This window comes from Crotalus tigris, unplaced genomic scaffold, assembly GCF_016545835.1.
Source record: "Crotalus tigris isolate CLP2741 ecotype Arizona unplaced genomic scaffold, ASM1654583v1 scf7180000024341.3516292, whole genome shotgun sequence".
Classification (NCBI taxonomy): domain Eukaryota; kingdom Metazoa; phylum Chordata; class Lepidosauria; order Squamata; family Viperidae; genus Crotalus; species Crotalus tigris.
The window spans coordinates 3,191,836-3,211,383 of NW_024100511.1; the positions used below are offsets into that span (position 1 = coordinate 3,191,836).

General features: G+C 42.0%; 1 protein-coding gene across 1 annotated transcript in view; it reads right to left on the reverse strand.

The window, feature by feature from the left end:
* Positions 1-19,548, reverse strand: part of SH3RF1 (SH3 domain containing ring finger 1) — a 164,728-nt gene that overhangs the window by 52,247 nt on the left and 92,933 nt on the right. The window contains exons 7-8 of the mRNA XM_039326542.1: positions 13,300-13,602; positions 12,152-12,268 (exon numbers count right to left, since the gene is read on the reverse strand). Of these exons, the coding sequence (XP_039182476.1) occupies positions 12,152-12,268; positions 13,300-13,602 (420 nt within the window). The remainder of the gene's footprint in view (positions 1-12,151; positions 12,269-13,299; positions 13,603-19,548) is intronic.

A 19,548-nucleotide genomic window follows, 5' to 3' on the forward strand; every position in this document is an offset into this window, starting at 1 on the left:
CAAGCGCAAGTTTGGGGGTTGCCAGCTGACGGGCGTAGGAGGTCGGCGCCGTGGCAGCCTCCCAGCTGCCTGCTTCTTAGGCTGGAGCAGTTGCCAGGGCTTGCATGGTCGCCGGCGGTGGGGAGCGAGTCAGCAAGCATTGGGGACCATGCCAGCGGTCCTGTGCCATGGAGGCTTGAGGCGCGAGACGCAGAGCAGCGCGGTGCCATGGGAGTCGGCAGGACAGGGGGGAGGGGTTACCTGCATCCTGCCAGCCGAATTCTGGAAGCCTGCCTGAATAAAGAATTTTAGGGGGTGTTGAAAGGGAGACAGACTGAGGGCTGTATTAAGACCATAGATGGCTGCGTAAGAAGAATGGAAGGGAGGCGAATTTGGGGTGGAGCAGAAAACACGGGGGAAAGGCATTAGAAAATAAGCACCAAGGTACATGGTGCCTTGCAAGGGATTCCCAAGTGTTCCGCAATTGTTTTTCCTCTCTTCTCTGTGCGAGAAAAACTTTTGCGGTATAAATCTGAAACCAGGTGTTCCTGTGAGGTAGTGCAGGAGGTCCTTGGGAAAGGCGAGGACAAGCTTGGCGTTTCCTCTCTTCCAATCCCCTTCCTCTTCTTCACTCCCTTCCCCAGCCTGTCTACGATCTTAGATCACGGCTCCGTGGCTTTTCTTTGCTTAGCCCAGCCAAGCTTTCTTCCGCCCACCCCGTTTCTGGGAGCGCCAAGGAGGTACGGCAGAAACACATGAATTGGGATTGTGGCGCCCTTGGGAAGCTGACCATGCTTTGAACTTTAGGAGAGGAGGAGGAGTCCCCTCCTCCTTCCCTCCCTCTCTATCAAGCCCCCGCGGGTTTGACATGAACGGGCAGGGGAGGGGTCGAGGACAACATGCGGGGCAGCAAAGAAGACCAGTGACCGATGCTGTTCTACCTGGCAGCGTGGGTGTCAGCTCCGTGGGCGTCGCGACCAACAGCTGAGTGGCTCCAACGTCTGGCTGCCGAACAACTGAATCCTCTGGGAGGTAATGTGAGGCCCTGAGGGGTATTGCAAGCTCGCAGGGAGGTGGGAAGGAAAAGATAGAAGAGAGTGAGGCTGCAACAGAGAGAGCGGTGTCTCGGTTCCTAAGACCATCGGAAATATGTGTTTTCTGATGATCTTAGGCGACCTTTGTGAAAGGGTCATTCGACCCCCAAAGGGGTCACGACCCACAGGTTGAAAACCGCTGTTCTAGGGACAGGCAGCAAAGGCTGTAAAGAGCTCCTCCAAAAGTAAAAGCTTTCTTTTATTTTATTTTAACTTTTTAACCCTTTAACTTTTTAACCCTGCATTTTAACCCATTTTTACCTATTTTTAAATCTGTTTTAATGCTTGTTTGACTTTTTGTAATAGTCAAAGACTTTTTATCAAGGATATATACTGGAGAGGCTACTATTGTTTTACCTACATTTTAACAACTCTACAAGCCAGGATTACCAAGAATGGGGAAAAGGAGAGAGAGAGATAGTGTGTTCACTCGGCAGCACAGAATTTTTCCAAGCCACTGAAGCAGCAGAAAATGGAAGATTTCACTGCAAATAGACAGTCTGCTCCAGTAAGTAACTCATCTGTATGTGACTCATTGGAATGGGATTTACAAACCAAACTTGAAAGCAAACAGCATACAGAACTTTCTGTTTCTCTCACAGAAAATAGCTCCCCTCCCTGGAATTCAGCACCTGCTTTTCCTGCATAGGATGAGATAGTAACAAACTTAGTAAGGGAGAATGAAACAGATCTCCTTTCCAGACAATGTTTGCTCACAGCTCAAACCATAAATTCAATCTACAAACTTTTATCAATTGTCACAAATAAGATTGACTGCTTGAAATACTCTTTTGCAAAGTTTATCAGCAGTCAAACAAACATTGCAGAAGGACCCAGGAGGACACATAATGATAGACATGGGATGGCTAATGCAGAAATGGAAACTAGAATAGGCCCCTCTCTCCCTTCTATAAATGAGAGAGGAAAGAATATCCACAAAGAAAACAAACTCAATCAGATAGTTCTAGAGGTGACCATTATAATCTCAGTTTACAGACCAACCAGGTAACCTTGCAAATCTACGACAACAGAAGAAATAGAAGACGTTGGAGTGATAGAGCCAGCTGCTCTGCTGAGGGTATACTTGATTGATTTATTACATGCAGAGTGGTTGCCAGCAAGAAGGCAATGTATGAGAATTTTGTTATCCTTCAAGCAGTCCATAATTCCCTCAATGCTTTTTAGAATGAAGCACTTCCTGAGCAGTTTTTTAATATTTCCAATACGTGTCTTCTGCTCAGGGAACCTGCACCCACTCCTGGTTCAGTCTCTCCATGAGGGAACTGTTGCTTTAAATCCAAGCGGCAACAGACCTCATACTGATAAGTTTGAAGCGGGGGCAACTGAATCGACCTTGAGAAAGCAGAGGTCATCCACAAACTGAGTTACCCACAGTCACTGATGCTGCTGAGGCCGTGCCAGAAGAAATGTTGATAGATTTTATTGATGTATTGCCACAACCTGAGCAAGCTAATAATACACAGAGACTGGATGGTTTAAAAGAAGCATTGACAACAACTACCTAATCTAATGCATCAAATAACAAATTATAACTATCCTCCATAAAGTACCTCTATGAAGAACTTGAACTTACTATATGAAGGCCAGTGCAAGAAAAACACTTTAAACATCATGTCATGGAATGTAGCCAGGTGTTATCAATTTAGAGCCCTTAATCACTCTGATCCTCTGACAGGTAAGGATATTATATTGATCCAAGAGACTTGGACTGTGGATGATCTCCTGCTTAATGGCTATTGTTCATATAAGCTGGAAGCAAGGCCAGGCAGAGGCTCAGGGAGACCGAAAGGAGGGCTGGGTATATTTATTTCTACCAACTTGAGAGCAGAGTCCTCACTTATTACCCCTTTAAACCATTCAGCTTTGGCCCTTCTCCTGAAGTTGGACTCAGTCCTGCTTTTGATAATTAATGTTTATCTCCCTCTTTCACTAAGAAAAGCTGAAACCACTGCTGTATGGCTGGAGTTAGAACACTACGTTAATAAACAACTCACGGAACACCCAAATGCCAGGATCCTAGTAGGGGGAGACTTGAATGCCAGACTGAGACCAGACGATTATACATTATTCATGAAACATCATCAATACCCACCATCGGAGGTATCTATACAAACCAACGCCCTCCCATCATACGACTCTCCAAAGACATTAGAGCTAACTATGCTGGCCTCTGTCTTGCCAAGTTGGCAAATCAATTTAACTTCTTCATATCTGACGGCTCATGGCCTGGTGACTATCCTGGCGAATTTACATTTATGGCAGGGTCCAAAACTAGCACCATTGACTACATCTTTAGTTAATTTTGAAGTCCTGCCTTACCTAGACAGTGATCATCTACCTCTGTGTATATCCATGAAGCCCTTTATCAGGCAGATACCCTCCAAGGACCATTTTATCCCTGCAATCTCTACAGCAGGCCTAACAAGATGTCAGGTCAAATGGGCCCAACAACTTGATCAGAAGGTAAGGAGAGCCCTAACAGAGGATAATTTTAAAAAAATCTGTGCAGCCTTTATATCAGCCAACCCGACTCAAGACTTATTAGAACTATATAAAAATTTAGTTTATGAGCTACAACCATTATTAGCACATGACCGAAATTTCTCAGTTAAGAGGTCCTGTTGTCAGAATCCAATTATATTTCATCTTTAAATTATCAAATATAGAAACTCCCAATTCTGCCTTCTCTGGATTCTGCCATAAGAGGGAGAGAAGGGGGAGAGCAAAGGGGCTTTATGGCCCTCACTTCCTTCTTTACACTTCAAAGAGCTGAATGTGTGTTTATTGTAACCTCTAAGCGTTAACATATCAAAGAAGGGTAATTGCCTTTCATGTAGTATCTGAAGTCTCCATCCAGACGGAAGAAAGAAGAAAGGAGGTGGAATTGTGATACTTGAAACTATCACTGGAAGGGGGGTTGATTGGGTGGGACTACTGGGGAACCCCTTAAAACCTTGAATGGGAGAGCTTGGACCCCAAGTCCTGTCTAGCATGCCTGCAACCATTTTCTCTTAATAAAGGATTCCTGTTGGAAGAATTATTCCAAGAGTTCTGTCTTCTTAAGATGCAAAGTGGGGTGGGTCCTTACATTAGACAGGACTTGCAAAATTAATCCACCTGGAAGGTAGACCCTTGCCGGGGGATTTTGCAAAAATTTACCATGTCAGACAACGAAGCAAGAGAGGGAGAAAACTCCCTGGAAAGAGAGCCGCTGACCCAGTTGGAACCTTGCCAGATGTTGGGATCCGAGAGGCCAGATTTCTCAGAAGAAGAAGTGGTGGAGACACAGGACCACAAGCCTCGCTGGTCGATGGGCGTTGGAAAGAAAAGCGAGTGGGGAAAGGAATCAAGAAAAGTGACCCTGAGACGGGGGACCAAGCAACCAGAATGGAAGCAGGAGATGGAGAAATCCCTGCACGCAAGTGAAGAGGGAGGAAGCTGTATGCCGTACTCAGACTGGATCCTAGAGAGAGCTATTGACCTGATGAAGAGAACTCTCAGCTCCCTAGGAGAGGAGATTCCTGAGCCCTACGCCCGCCCCAGTTCCTGGAGCCACAAAGGGAGAGACACCGAGGGGGACGTGGAACCTGCAACCCCAGGGACATTTACTGATCCAGGAGCTCCCACCCCCTACCGGACCACAGATGGAAATCTGGACGGAAGACACTACCACCCACAATGGAGGCACCGATCCATTCCAAGACGTCCACCGTTGGAGGTGAAATTCAAAGGGGAGCCAACACGCTTGGGGTTTTTCCTAACCCAAGTCCTCAGCTACATGGAGGAATATGGGCAGGACATCCCCAGCGACAAAGCCCGCATCCGGATCGTGCAATCTGCCCTGGATGGACCAGCTGCAGATTGGGTGGTGAACCTGCATGACTCCAATGCCCCAGAACTCAGTAACTTCAACCGTTTCATGTCCTCGTTGAGAAGACGATTTGAAGACCCCCTGGCTGATCGCAAAGCCCGTGAAAGAATAACAACGATGAGGCAGGGCAAACGCCCAGTGGCTGAGTATACACAAGAATTCCGAGCCATTGCCAGCAAACTGAATTGGCCAGAAGACATCCTCCTTGGCCGTTTCAAAGACGGACTAAACTATGATCTATATGATGCTTGCCTGCCCCGAGGAGACCCACATCGACTTGAGGAATGGTACGTCTTGGCAGAGGAAGCAGAGATCGACATATTGAAGAGGCATCGCCGAGGAAAACAATGGAGCCGCCCCCCGCCTGAGCTGACACACCAACCGGTGAAATCATCGGATACAGCCAAGAAGCAGATGGGGTGTTTCAAGTGCGGAAGAGAAGGGCATCGAGCTGTAGAATGCCGCTCAAAGGCCCCCCAGCACAACCCAGACAGATCCCCAATCAACAAACCCAGAGGGTATTCAGCTAAGCCAAAAGAAACAGCCATGAAAATGATGGAAATTGCAGAAAACCCCACCTCTGCTCACCAAGGGGAAAGAACTCCAGCCTACACCACAGGGACGGTGGATGCCTCAGATGACAGCTCGGAAGGCGAACCCCTGGTAAGTGGACGCATCACACCCATCTTCAAAACAGTGACTATATTAATCCCCCCCATGCCCGAAGCTGTGAAGGTGAAAGCCTTAATAGACTCTGGCTGCACCCGCTGCCTCATTAGCCCAACACTAGTGGGGAATCTGGGCATCCCATCCAGGAGACTGGAACAACCAATCTCATTTGGCCAGCTAGATGGATCCATAGCAGGGGGGGTGCCAGCTACCCTAGCCACTCTGCCAATACACCTCTCCCTGGGCAACCATGAAGAGGACTTAACGTTTGTGGTGACCCCAGGTATGGAATGCCCAATGATTCTAGGGATGGAATGGTTGAAAAAATGGAACCCCTGGGTAAATTGGAGGACGACAGAAATCAAATTCCCGAAGGGGGACCCTATGGACTTAAAACCCCAAGGAGGCTACCAGAATCAAGAATAGAAAAAGCATCCATAGGAGAGGAAAAAAGATTAACAGAAATACCAGAGGAATATAGGGACCTTGCTGAAGTCTTCAGTGAGGAGAGGGCGAATGAGCTTCCCCCCCACCGACCCACAGACTGTACCATTGAATTCAAGCCTGGGGCAAAACTCCCGAAGCCCAGATTATACTCCATGAGCCCAAAGGAGAAGGAGGAAATGGAAAGATTTATAAAAAAAAACCTGGAGAGAGGTTTCATTGAGCCAGCCAAGCCTAAAGTGGCTGCCCCGGTCCTTTTTAGAGAGAAGAAGGATGGCTCTTTACGTTTATGCGTGGATTATAGGGCCCTGAATACAATCAGTGAAAGCAACCTATACCCGCTGCCCCTCATGAAAGACATGCTGTCACACCTATCGAAAGGGAAAATTTTTTCTAAACTAGACTTAAGGGAAGCTTACTATCGAGTGAGAATCAAGGAAGGGGACGAATGGAAGACTGCATTTAACTGCCCCATGGGGTGCTATCAATTCAAAGTCTTGCCATTTGGATTACAAGGGGGCCCTGCAGTCTTTATGCAATTAATCAATGACGTTCTAAGGGAGCACCTGTTTAAGGGGGTCCTTGTTTACTTGGACGACATTCTTATCTTTACCGAAACAAAAGAAGAACACGTCAAACTTGTCAGAGCGGTTTTAAAGAAGCTGCGAGCCGCTCACCTATATGCCAAACTCTCAAAATGCGAATTCCACCAGGAAAGGATAGACTACCTAGGCTATCGCATATCCCCACAGGGCATTGAAATGGACCCAGAGAAGGTCAGAGCAGTATTAGAATGGGCACCACCCCGCACAAGAAAGCAACTACAAAGTTTCCTGGGCTTTGCAAATTTTTACCGCCAATTCATCCCCTCATTTGCACAGATAGCCTTGCCCCTCACTAACTTACTAAAAACGAAGGGAACATCCTCAGTAAAACCTAGCCAGCCACTAACATGGACAATGGAGTGCCAAGCAGCGTTTGAGAGACTAAAGAGACTTTTTTCTGCCGAACCAGTACTAAGGCACCCAGACATGGACAAACCCTTCATAATACAGGCAGATGCAAGTGATGTGGCAGTGGGGGCTGTGCTATTACAAGAAAATGATGATGCAGTATTGCAACCCTGTGCATATACATCCAAGAAACTCACGGAAACAGAACAGCGCTGGCCCGTATGGGAGAAGGAGGCTTATGGGATACGTTGGGCATTACTCACATGGCGACAGTTCCTGGAAGGCAACAAAATCCCCTTCCAGGTGTGGACTGATCACAAAAATTTGGAAGCCCTGAAAACTTCCAGGAAACTCAATCCCAAACAAGCCCGCTGGTCCCAGCATTTTCACCAATTCCAATTTAAGCTCAAACATTTACCAGGAAGAAAGAACTTCCTGGCAGATGCACTATCTCGCATGCCCCAATATAACAGCGCACGAACCACAGACTCTAGACCAATAATGGCAGAGTCACAACTGGCAGCACCAGTAACCACAAGAACCCAAGCCAAATTAAAACCACAACTGGACAGCCAAACTGGAATTGAATTCAGAAAAAGTTTGGAAACAGATGATTGGTTCCAGAAAAACAAAAATGTGTGCACAATGAAAGACGGGTTGCCTTGGATAGGGGAAAAGTTATATATACCAACAACTCAAAGAGTAACTTTCATGCACCTTTGCCATGACACAAAATCAGCAGGGCATTTTGGATTTGTAAAAACTTTACATTTAATTAAACGGCAATTTTGGTGGCCATCCATGAAAAAGGACATTGAAAGTTATATAGCCAGTTGTCCAAAATGTGCCACGGCAAAGAGGTTGCAAGGGAAAGTGCCAGGACTATTGCAAACAGTGGCAAGTCCCTCAGCCCCCTGGAGAGAAATAGCCATGGATTTTATAGTGGAATTGCCAGAAAGCAATGGGAATACTGTGGTCTGGACGGTCACGGACTTGTTTTCCAAACAGGTGCACTTTATCCCTTGCCAAAAGATTCCCACTGCAAAAGCCTTAGCAAAACTTTTCATCCAACACATTTACAGATTGCATGGGGCACCCCAACGCATCATCTCTGACAGGGGGGTGCAATTTACGTCTGCATTTTGGAAGGAATTTTTATCCCTCTTAGGAACCACTCAGGGACTGACATCTAGCCACCACCCTCAAGGAAATGGGGGGGCTGAAAAAATGAACTCAGTACTTAAGCAATATTTAAGATGTTTTCTTAGTTTCCAGCAGACCGAGTGGGCGGACTTACTCCCCTTTGCAGAAGTTGCCTACAATAATGCAGTCCACTCCAGCACAGGTTACACTCCTTTTCAAATAGCCACCGGTCAAAGTTTCAACCCCATGCCAGAATTAACCCCAAACGAACCAACGATCCCCTCGCTGAAAGAATGGATGGAAAAATTACAAAACACCTGGCCAATAGTCAGAAAAGCACTAGATGAAGCTAGGCAGGCTTACAAAACACAAGCCGATAAAAAAAGGGTTGAGCCTACACCATTCATTATAGGAGAGATGGTGTACTTATCTACAAAATACCTAAAGTCCCTACAGCCCTGTAAAAAACTTGGACCAAAATACATAGGACCTTTTCCAATTAAAAGAATCATAAATCCAGTAACAGTAGAATTAGAGTTACCCAAAAATCTCAGGCAAATACACCCAATTTTTCATTGCAGCTTGCTGAAAAGAGAGCATCAGTCACCTCTACGGCCAAAAATCCCCCCCCCACCACCTCCAATCATGGTGGAGGGTGAACAACACTTCGAAATAAAGGAAGTCCTTGACTCTAGGAGATATCATGGAGCAACTCAGTACCTAGTTGCCTGGAAACACCTCCCTCCCTCACAAAATGAGTGGGTCCATAAACGTCATGTCAGAGCCCCGAAGCTATTGAAGAAGTTTCACACAGAGTATCCTAACAAGCCTAACTAAAATTTTTACTTGCGTTTTCTTTCAGGTGGATCTCTCTTATTGTTAAGAGGGGCCGGATGTCAGAATCCAATTATATTTCATCTTTAAATTATCAAATATAGAAACTCCCAATTCTGCCTTCTCTGGATTCTGCCATAAGAGGGAGAGAAGGGGGAGAGCAAAGGGGCTTTATGGCCCTCACTTCCTTCTTTACACTTCAAAGAGCTGAATGTGTGTTTATTGTAACCTCTAAGCGTTAACATATCAAAGAAGGGTAATTGCCTTTCATGTAGTATCTGAAGTCTCCATCCAGACGGAAGAAAGAAGAAAGGAGGTGGAATTGTGATACTTGAAACTATCACTGGAAGGGGGGTTGATTGGGTGGGACTACTGGGGAACCCCTTAAAACCTTGAATGGGAGAGCTTGGACCCCAAGTCCTGTCTAGCATGCCTGCAACCATTTTCTCTTAATAAAGGATTCCTGTTGGAAGAACTATTCCAAGAGTTCTGTCTTCTTAAGATGCAAAGTGGGGTGATAAGGATTGCATAGAAGCCAAGAAAGCCCTTAACTTGGCATACAAGGAGTACAAAAGCGAGACTGGATATGGCAATAAAGCAGTTTTTAAACAGTTACTTACACTCAAAAAACAATTCAAGCAATTGATTGCATTCAAGAAGAGACAAGACACAAAGTCTTTCTGGGAACAGCTCATTGTGGCAGCAAAGCAAAAGAACTCCTCCTTGTTTTGGTGTCTAATAGCTTGCCACTCTGAAAGAATCTGTACCTCATTAGACTGTCATATATCTCCTATAACCTGGGAACTTCATTTTCAGAGAATGTATGAAGACCCCTCCAGCGAGAGTACAAGGTCTGTAATGAAGGATTTACCCGAGTGGCCTCCAATTTCAGAGTCTGAAATTAAATCCTTCATTGGCCAACTCAGGATCAGGAAGACTCCAGGAGCTGACTTCATTTCGGCTGAATTACTAAAGAATAATATGGAGTGGTGGATACCTGTCTTGGCAGCGCTATTCACCTATATTGACTCCACCGGCCATGTCCCAGAGGATTGGGGCTTGGCAATTGTGGTCCCAATTTATAAAAAGGGAAAGACGACCCTGCCAATTACAGACCAATAAGTCTGCTAAATATAATCAGCAAACTCTATGCCAAACACCTTCAAGATAAATTAAAGGAGTGGCTGGATCTTGAGAACCTGATTGCTGAAAAACAAGCTGGATTTAGAGAGGGGAGAGGCACCATAGATCAGTGCTTAGTTTTTCATCATTTGATTGAAAATATGCATCAGATAGGTCTGTATCATTATACACTGCCTTTATAGATCTTAAGGCAGCTTTTGACACAGTTACAAGGACTAAGCTATGGGAGAAGCTGGAAGCTGCCTCAATTGATCACAGACTCCTCCATCTGTTACATGCCTTGCATACCAAAACATCCCTCAAGGTGAGGTGTAATATGCAAAGGTCTCTCTCAACGTCAGTTGAAACTCAAAAGGGTGTTAAACAGGGGTGCATTTTGGCCCCCTTGCTCTTCAATTTTTACATAAATGATATGGTAACATGGTTAAATAATCCAAATGACCACCCCCCAAAAATAGGTAACCGAAGCATTGCTCTGCTGCTCTATGCAGATGACACTGTGATTCTCTCCAGGACACCAGTTGGCCTTAAAAGAACCTTGCGAGCCCTTGTCCAGTATTGCAAATATAATAAACTGGACATAAATTATGAGAAAACAATGGTTATGGCTTTTGCAAAAAGGCCAAAAGGGCACTCATGGTATTTAAATAGTCCAAAAATAGAGCAGGTAACCACCTTTAAGTACCTAGGGGTGGTCTTCCATGCAACTGGCTCACAAAAAGCCCATGGAGAATACATGGCTGCCTCTGGCCAACGATCAGCGAACGCCATTCTTAATTTTTTCCGCACAAAGGGAGGACACTATGTTCCAGCTGCAATTAAGCTCTTTCTGGCCAAGTCGCTAGCACAGCTTCTCTACGGGACCTTGCTCGGACCCTCAGCTTCATGTTTTACACCACTGGAAAGAATTCAATCCAAATTTATCAGAACAATTCTCCAGATGCTGCGCTGTATCCCAAATGCACTTCTGCACCTGGAGACAGGATTGATAAAAGTGGAAGCAAGAATCTGCATAGCTTCCTTAAACATTTGGCTAAGGCTTAATTGCTTTCTGCAAGGCCTTGCTCCATTAATTCTTCAAGATAAATTCTCCTCTTCATGGATCAAGGCAGTCGAGTCCAACCTTGCCAAACTAGGCTTCTCGCCAGCCTCAATTCTCAAATTTGACTACGACCAAGCAAAACAAACTTTGCATCAAAGGATAGAGGACACTGAGAGGCAAGCAAACTTAGGTATGGCTCCGCAGTTTCTGGCTCCAGACTCTGTTAGATATGTTGTTACACCTGTCAGGTATCTTAGTCAGTTGGAGTCAGTAAACCACCGGAAAGCATTCTCATTTGCACGGTGCCATGCATTTCCATCAGCCGTCCTGTACGGCAAGTATAAAAAGACCCTGTTGGCAGAAAAGACTCTGCTCCTGTAGCTCAGGAGAGGTGGAGACCATTGGACACATACTCCTTCGATGTTCCTTCTATAAAGCTATTCGGAAAAACCATATCCTCCCCATAATTGATAGGTGTCCTGGTCGTTCGGAAAGTATTTATCTCCAATGGCTGCTTAAGGACGAGCAGTCAGTGATCTAGATTCTGTGCAGCAGCATTGGGGATTCGCCAGAAACATAAACAAACATTTTAGATCTTTTTAATAATCTTTTATAATTAATTTTATTATGTGTTTTAATCCAGCATTAGACTATATTCAAGGTATTTTTATTGTCAGGTCAGTATGATTCAGTTTTTCTGAAGGTAGCTAGTTTTTGTTATACTCTCTGTAAAACTAGGCAGACCTTGATCACCCACTGATTACATCATTAATTGTAATATATTGCTATGTCCTCTTCTGTTGGTTCTGTTTAGTTTTGTTTTATTTGAATGTTTAATGTTGGCTTTTGGTTGTAATAATAATAAATTGAAATTGTACCTTCTAGAATTCAAACAGAAAGTGCCAAGTGAGATAAAATGCCATAAAAACTATTCTAACATCTGTGAAATGATACTTACGCTTACAGCAAAAGCAGCTTGGTAAGTGACTTCAGGTGGAAAGGTAAATGAATGTCCTGTTGTTACTGGACTGCTGGGTGGTGGGGTTACAATTAGTCCTGTGGTACTAATGTGAACCTATTAACAGCAGATACATTAAACATAATTAATGTCTCATCCAGAAAATCCAATCGTTCCATAAGAGAAAAAGTAAAATACTTTTACAACAAAATATTAGCTTCATATTTAATATAAATTATTTCTAGTCTTAAAATGTATATACGTTTCACTTTTAAGTACAAATATGTGATACAAATGAATGTTATGGTTAATATATTTGAGGTTTCTTTATGAGATTTATTAATATTATTAATAAATAATAACAATATTCCTTTTATCCATTTTTGAAATTTTTAATGTTTTAATTTTAATGCTTAATTTTTAATACTCTAATTGTTTTATATTGTATCTTATCATATTGTAAGCTGCCCAGAATCACTTGATAGTGAGATGGGTGGCATATAAATTAAATGAATAAATGTACTTTTATTAATTTTATCAAAATGATTTCTTCTTTTACACATCCCTATACAGAATAAATAAACTCTGTGCAATGTTAACTGGGGTTATCACTTTCAAATAGCTTTTTTAGAAAGCTTCAACAAAGTTTGTAAAACTGGGTTGATCACCCCCTTAATGACTGTCATAACTTATGACTATGATGGGCAGGCTTCATTACAGTCATAAGTCAAGGACTATCTGTACATAAATTCTCTTCTAATTCTCAATTTATGAAGGGTGAACAATCATTCCAATCTGTTTATATCTGGAAGATTTTAACCACAAATTTTAAAGTAACTAACATTATTTAAATGTTATCTAGTTTAGGAATAAAATTATTTTAAACTTTAGCTAGAAAACATTTAAAAGAAAACATTTAGAAGATAACCTATTTAAAATGAGGAAAAAAACCTCATGTAAAAAGCAAGAACAGCTGTCTTCAGATAAAAATACTTAATAATTCAAGATTATCCTTTAATAAATAAGATCTGCTTACTTTAATACAAATATAAAAAAATATTTAGATCAATAATTATACCCCATTTATTTTGACAATATTTTAAACTGTCATTTAAAAATAATACACCTTGATTTTCATTTATAATTACCTGAGAAGGTGCACTGCAAGAAAGACCTGAAAGCTCAGTTATCCGTGCTGCAGCAGTTGGATTACTGGAGCTGATGAGAACAGGAGGGCTTATTTCCATTGAGTGACGATTCTGAGAAGACTGTGAAGCCTTATTGGACATGGTAAGGGAAGTAAAAGAATGGCGTTTTTTGGTGTTCTTCTTCACATCAGTATACTTTTGAACTGAATTGCAGTGGGATGTACCAGAGGTGCCTTCTCCAGAATCTACTGTAGAAACTGATGGTTTGTCTAGTTCAATAAGTTGTTTTGCTGTTGAGTTAAACTGCAAGAAAATAACCATAAATATTAACCCTGATTAAAAGAAAATTGTGTTAGTTCCATTATAATTATATATTGTGCATTAAGTTATATTTTGTATCAATCCTGAATGTTTTGAATTCATTACATTTGGCTGCTCTATGTATATAAATGTTAGAAGAGAAGAAATAGAATCTTTATTCTCTTCTCCATTCATTACTTAATAATATTGAAAAAAAATCTGTGAAGTGAATTACTGCAATCATACCTCTTTGGGATCATGGTTAAAGTAATCTTTAAGTTTAATTATATCACAAAGTACATGCACATATTGCTTGATTTCTTCATAAAATAATAGAAAATAGGATAAAATAATAGAAAACAGAAAACAAGCTGGTATGGTATCTGCTTAAGAAATATATACCTCTAATCACTTGGGGTATAGATAGATGCAAAAAAAACTTAGAATATGCACAAAAGGCAATTTTATCTGCAATTAAATCTGTTTAAATTATCAGAAATTTACTTATTAAATAGAATTTTAAAGAGATAAATTAATGATAGACTTCCAGAAAAAAAATCACACGTAAATATATATACACACCACATAGATAAAGGCAAAGGTTGCCGGTTATCTGTAAACTTCAACCCCTTTATTGCCAGTTACAAACTTAGACGAAGACTATGGAAAGATACAGTATCGAAATCCTTTTAAATAATTTTTTCCCAAAAGTCAATTTATCACTGTAAAAATCTGAAAATTAGCAGGTAAAGAAGCTGGGACAGATTTATGCCAAAACTGCAATATCTTTCTTATCATATAACATTCCAAGACTGTTGATTTAAAGCAACAGGCCAGGCAACTGGAATATTTACACTGTTCTCCCTCAAAGAAGTCATGTTAAAAATTAATATCCTAAATTATTAAGATTAGATTTTAACTATCACTATTTAACTATCACTATTTTAACTATCAGTATGAAACTATTTGTCTTTCACACCTTAATGTAAACTTCTTACATTAATTCTCACACAAACTAAAGTTTCTTTTTATATGAGTTTACAATCCTTCCTCATTACTTAATATATTATATAACTTATGAAACTTTTTTAACCAATAAAATGCACTAGCAGCATTTATAAATTAAAATGTAAGATTGTATTGGACATAACATTTTTTTTCTATTTTTCAAGCTTATTTTTATTAAACTTGTCTATTAACCATGACTACCTAATGAGCTTTCCTTTTTATTAAAATGTATTTCTTTCCAGTACTTTAATCACAATGTAAACTGTATTTAGAAATTATTATAATGCAATGCTCAGTGTAAGATTGGATAACAAACTGCATTAGTCCCTTACAATATCTTAAATTTCTTCCTTAAGAGTGCATCTGCTATAGCAGTTTTCATTTCAGCAATAAATATTAATATCAAACTTCTGAAAAACCGAAACTGGACAGAGCAATAACCTCATTTTGTTTTCATTTGTGACTGGGCAAGCTTACTGCACAAAAAGATAAAGGTAAGCTTTTCTAACCCATAATTTGGTTGGAAATTTTGTTAAAGATATGAATACTGTAATTTAAACTAAGGTTAAAACATTGTCTCATTTAAAGAGCACTATTATGAACCATTCATGATAGGAGGAATAATACTGGCCAGGTTACAGTAGTGGCCAAAATTGTGGATTTTTTTGGGAAAAGTGTACATTTGAGGTTTGGTGGCTAATAACACCACTGTCCTTTGAAGTAGTACCATAAAATTATATATCAATGGAAAGATGGGTTAATCAAGAATGTAATGCAACAAAGTTTGTTCAATTATCTATATTCCATGAAAGGTTATAGCCAAATAACCAGAAAAAGGAAGCACAATTTGCTTAGGTTGCTATCAGGTAGCTTTCCTTCAGCTGATTGTAGCCAATGAGCATGAGAGTTTAGAGAGCCAATCAGGTGTCATCTTGTTTTGGCAATGAGCCAATCAGATCACAGTAGGATTCAGTTACTGATGTCATGTATTGAAGCTGAGAGGAGGACATTTGTGAGTGTGTTATGAGATCGCTATCAAGTTGGTTGGGGTTTTTTATGTTCTTTTATTTAGTGAGCTTGTAAAACGTAATAAAATTACAGTAATGGTGCAAAGAGTTGACTGGTCGCCCAGAGATGTAAAATAGTATTATTAAGTGAAAAAGCCTACAGTTATAAAGAAATTAGAAGAAAAATTGGTGGAAACTTAAGCAAAGGGGGCATTTCTAAGTTCTTGAAGAGGTATAAGAAGACTCAGTCACTACAAAACCACACTGGTAAAGGCAGGAAAAGGTGCACAACAGCAAGTGATGATAGAAGAATTAAGAGACTGTGCCTACCTGACAGAAGAAGATCATCTGGATGTATACAAGATGAAATGGCGCAATGCAATGTGAAGTTGAATGCAAGGACTGTTTGGCGCAGACTGCAGGAATTTGGCCTAAAATCTAGAATTCCACGAAAAAAGCCACTTTTATCTCTCAAACAAAGGTTGAAAAGACTAAACTGGGCTAAAACCCATGTTACCTGGACAGAGGAACAACGGGACAGTGTTATTTGGAGTGATGAGACCAAGCTTTCCCCGTTTGGTAGTGATGGCATAAAATACGTAAGGAGAAGAATCGGAGAAGATTTGCATCCTGATTGCATTACATGTACCACGAAACACCCAGTCAGTGTTATGATTTGGGGTTGTATGACATCAAAAGGTGTGGGCAGAATTAGTGTAATTAATGGGAATGAATATAAATGGCTAAAAATACAATAATGAAATACTTGAGCCCAAACCAAAGCCTTCCACACATGATCTTTTCCAAGACAATGAAGCATTTATATTTCAACAGGATTCAGCTCCATGTCATGTTGCTGCTGTGTGCAAAAAGTGGTTTCAAGATAATCATATTCCACTGCTGGAATGGCCTGGGAATAGCCCAGACCTTAAACCAATTGAAAATTCATGCTAAAGGTTACTCAACTAAGTATTAACTGACATGGTGATAATTTTTGTATATCTCGTTTTTTTCTATGGTGATAATTTTTGTATATCTCATTTTTTCTATGCGTTTTACTTTTCTACTTTATAACTGCTATTCTAATAGCAAATCATTCATAAAAGTTATTGCATTACATTCTTGATTATCTTTCCATTGATATATAATTTTATGGTACTACTCCCAAAAAAGTGGTGTTATTAGCCATCAAACCTCAAATGTACACTTTTCCCAAAAGGTTTCTACAATTTTGGCCACTACTGTGTATATGTTGGAACTGAATGTAGGATAATTCTAAGCAATTTGCTTCCTTAGAAATTTAGCCAACTTCATTAGTATTCAGTATTTATTATGACATGTGATTAAAAGTCTAAAATATTCTGACTACTGAAAATTATTGTGCAAATTTGTCAATATTCAAACATTACTAATAATCAGTTTTACAGTATTGTATTATTTATTTCTTGATAAAGAGGTAAGCATATATGTCTGTCATATAGATGACTGGGATCTGATTTCTTGATGAGAAGCTAAGGGCAATTCAGTGATAATGCCTAAGGGTAGTTCAGTGATAGAGCCTGGGTATCTTCATAGAGATGCTGTTTAAATTTAATACATAATTAACCCATATGAACTTTAGTAGAGATAGTCAACCTACGATGGTAATGAAGCCTGCTCATACGATTGCAAGTGGTGATAGCCTTTAAGCCAGGGGTCCCCCCCCCGGCCATGGCTAGTTAGGTCTTCCACCTCCAGCCATGCGGTGAGTCTACAGGAGTCAGGGCTGGGGCCGGAGATTGGCGGAACAGAAGTTGTCTTGCCCAGTGCAAAGGTCCTCCGGCAGCTGAGCTTCCTCCTCCCTCCCTCCCTCCCGGCAGCCCAGCTGGGCTCAGCTCCCTTCACTCAGCTCTCCAGGTTTGCAAGACAACCGCGCGCCAGCCCAGCTTCTACCCCAAAGTTTCGTTAGAGCAGGGCTTTTCAACCAGTGGTACAGGTACCACCTGTGGTACATTGGCACCTGGCAGGTGGTACGCGACCATTCTAAGAAAGTGGTAGCAGGGGAGGGGAATGAGCTGAACCAGTGGCAGCACCACACAAGCCTGAGCAAAAAATAGCTGGAGCTGCAGGGCTGTCAGGGCTCAGCGGAAGCACCAACCAGGATCAGTGCCGCTTTCCAGCTGATCAGCACTTCTTCGGGGCTATCAGGGCTTAGTGGAAGCACCAGGATCAGTGCTGGGCTCCAGCTGGAGCTCAGCGCTGGTCCTGCATTTCTGCTGAGCCCAGAAGAAGCGCCGATCAGCTGGAATGCTGCAGCATCTCCAGGGTCTTGTGATTTACATTCAGATGCTTGGCAACTGATTCATATTTATGATGGTCACAGTGTCCCAGGGTCATGTGGAGTGACCAAAACCAGCAGATGGGTGGAATAAAAACCAAACACCCCCACCCCACCTCCACTACCAATCCCCAACAGAAATGCTTACAACAATGAAAACCTCGAATAGGAGGAAGAGTGCTGCTGGGTGGGCAGGCAGGTGTCTTGCTCGGCTGTGGCTTGGGGGGCACTTTTTTCAGTGCCATTGTAACTTTGAACAGTCATTAAGCGAACTGTTGTAAGTCTAGGAGTACCTATACTTTATCACTTTTTTCCTTTTCTGGGGGGGGCATCAAGTTTTTGACACCTTGGTAGGCGACTGGTGGTACTTGGATATTGCCATATCCTAAAAGTGGTACAATGGGTGAAAAGGTTGAAAAGCCCTGCGTTAGAGAGAGACACGGCTCCAAGGTATGTTTCTGTGTGGGACTGGTGTCTTTTTCTCAGGGTACAAACAGAGGTAGGGAGAAGCTACCTTTTATCTTAAACACTAGTCTCCAAGGGAGATGTTTGCATCTTGTCTAAGAGTGCTGGGCTCTAGTACTGGAGTTTTTTGATTTTGATGTTCCAGGATGCCTTGTGTTTGGAAACATCCTGCCTGCTTTTCGTGGTTTAATTTTTTTTGGGGGGGGAGCGCGCACACGCGCACGCATTTAAAAGGCTTTCACTGCTTGGAAACCAAACCTTTGCAAGTTGAGGCAGCAACATGCTTTGGGTTTCTTTGCAAAGAGGCTTTGCTATGCTGAGTTGGTTTGGTCTCGGGTTTTTTTTTTTGTAAGGTTTTCTCAGCATTTCCTCCTGCTACCTCTTCTTCCTCTTCCTCTTACTTTCCTCCTCTCCCCCTCCTGGCACCCCAACTAGGCTCACACTCCTTTCTTCATGCAGCTCTCCAAGCTTGCAAGCCAAGCAGGCTCCTACCCAGCTTGCAGTGGGGGAGGGGAGGGAGAAGCTACGTTTTCCCCTTTAGCGCTGTCTCTCCAAGAGAATCCCTCTCTCATTTGCACCTTTTTCAAGACTGCTGGGCTTGCATAGAGCTAAGCTGGTTTGCTCTCTAATTTTCTCAGCACTTCCTCAACAACATGCTGGGTCTTTGGTTTGTTTTGCTGGAAGGCTGAGTTAGGACCATCTCTTCCTTCCCTTCTAATCTCGAAGAGAAACACAATACTGAACCATTGAAAAGTCATTCACACCTCTTTCTGCTCCCCCCTCGTCTTTGATTGGGGGTTTCTTCTGGAGCAGAAGCAGAGCGATTCTTTCAGTGAAGGTTTCTCTCAGTCTTCCGATTTTCTTCTAAAGCAGAACAATAAAGCCTCTTCCTGTGAAGGCTTTTCCATACCTTTATTCTAACGTTTCCCTGGAGAAAAAGAAAGCCTCTTCTAGTGAAGTTTTCCCTGTGTGTTTATTCTGATTTTCCTCTGGAGCAAAATCATCTGGTGGCAAGCCTTAAGTCAGAATCCCACACTTATTTTAGTCTGTGCATGGCCCGACCATTATTTCATTTATCACTTCTGTCTGTGACTCTTTTCTGAACTGCACACTTGTCTCAGTCACAGTTTTGGTAAGCCCACACATTAAACC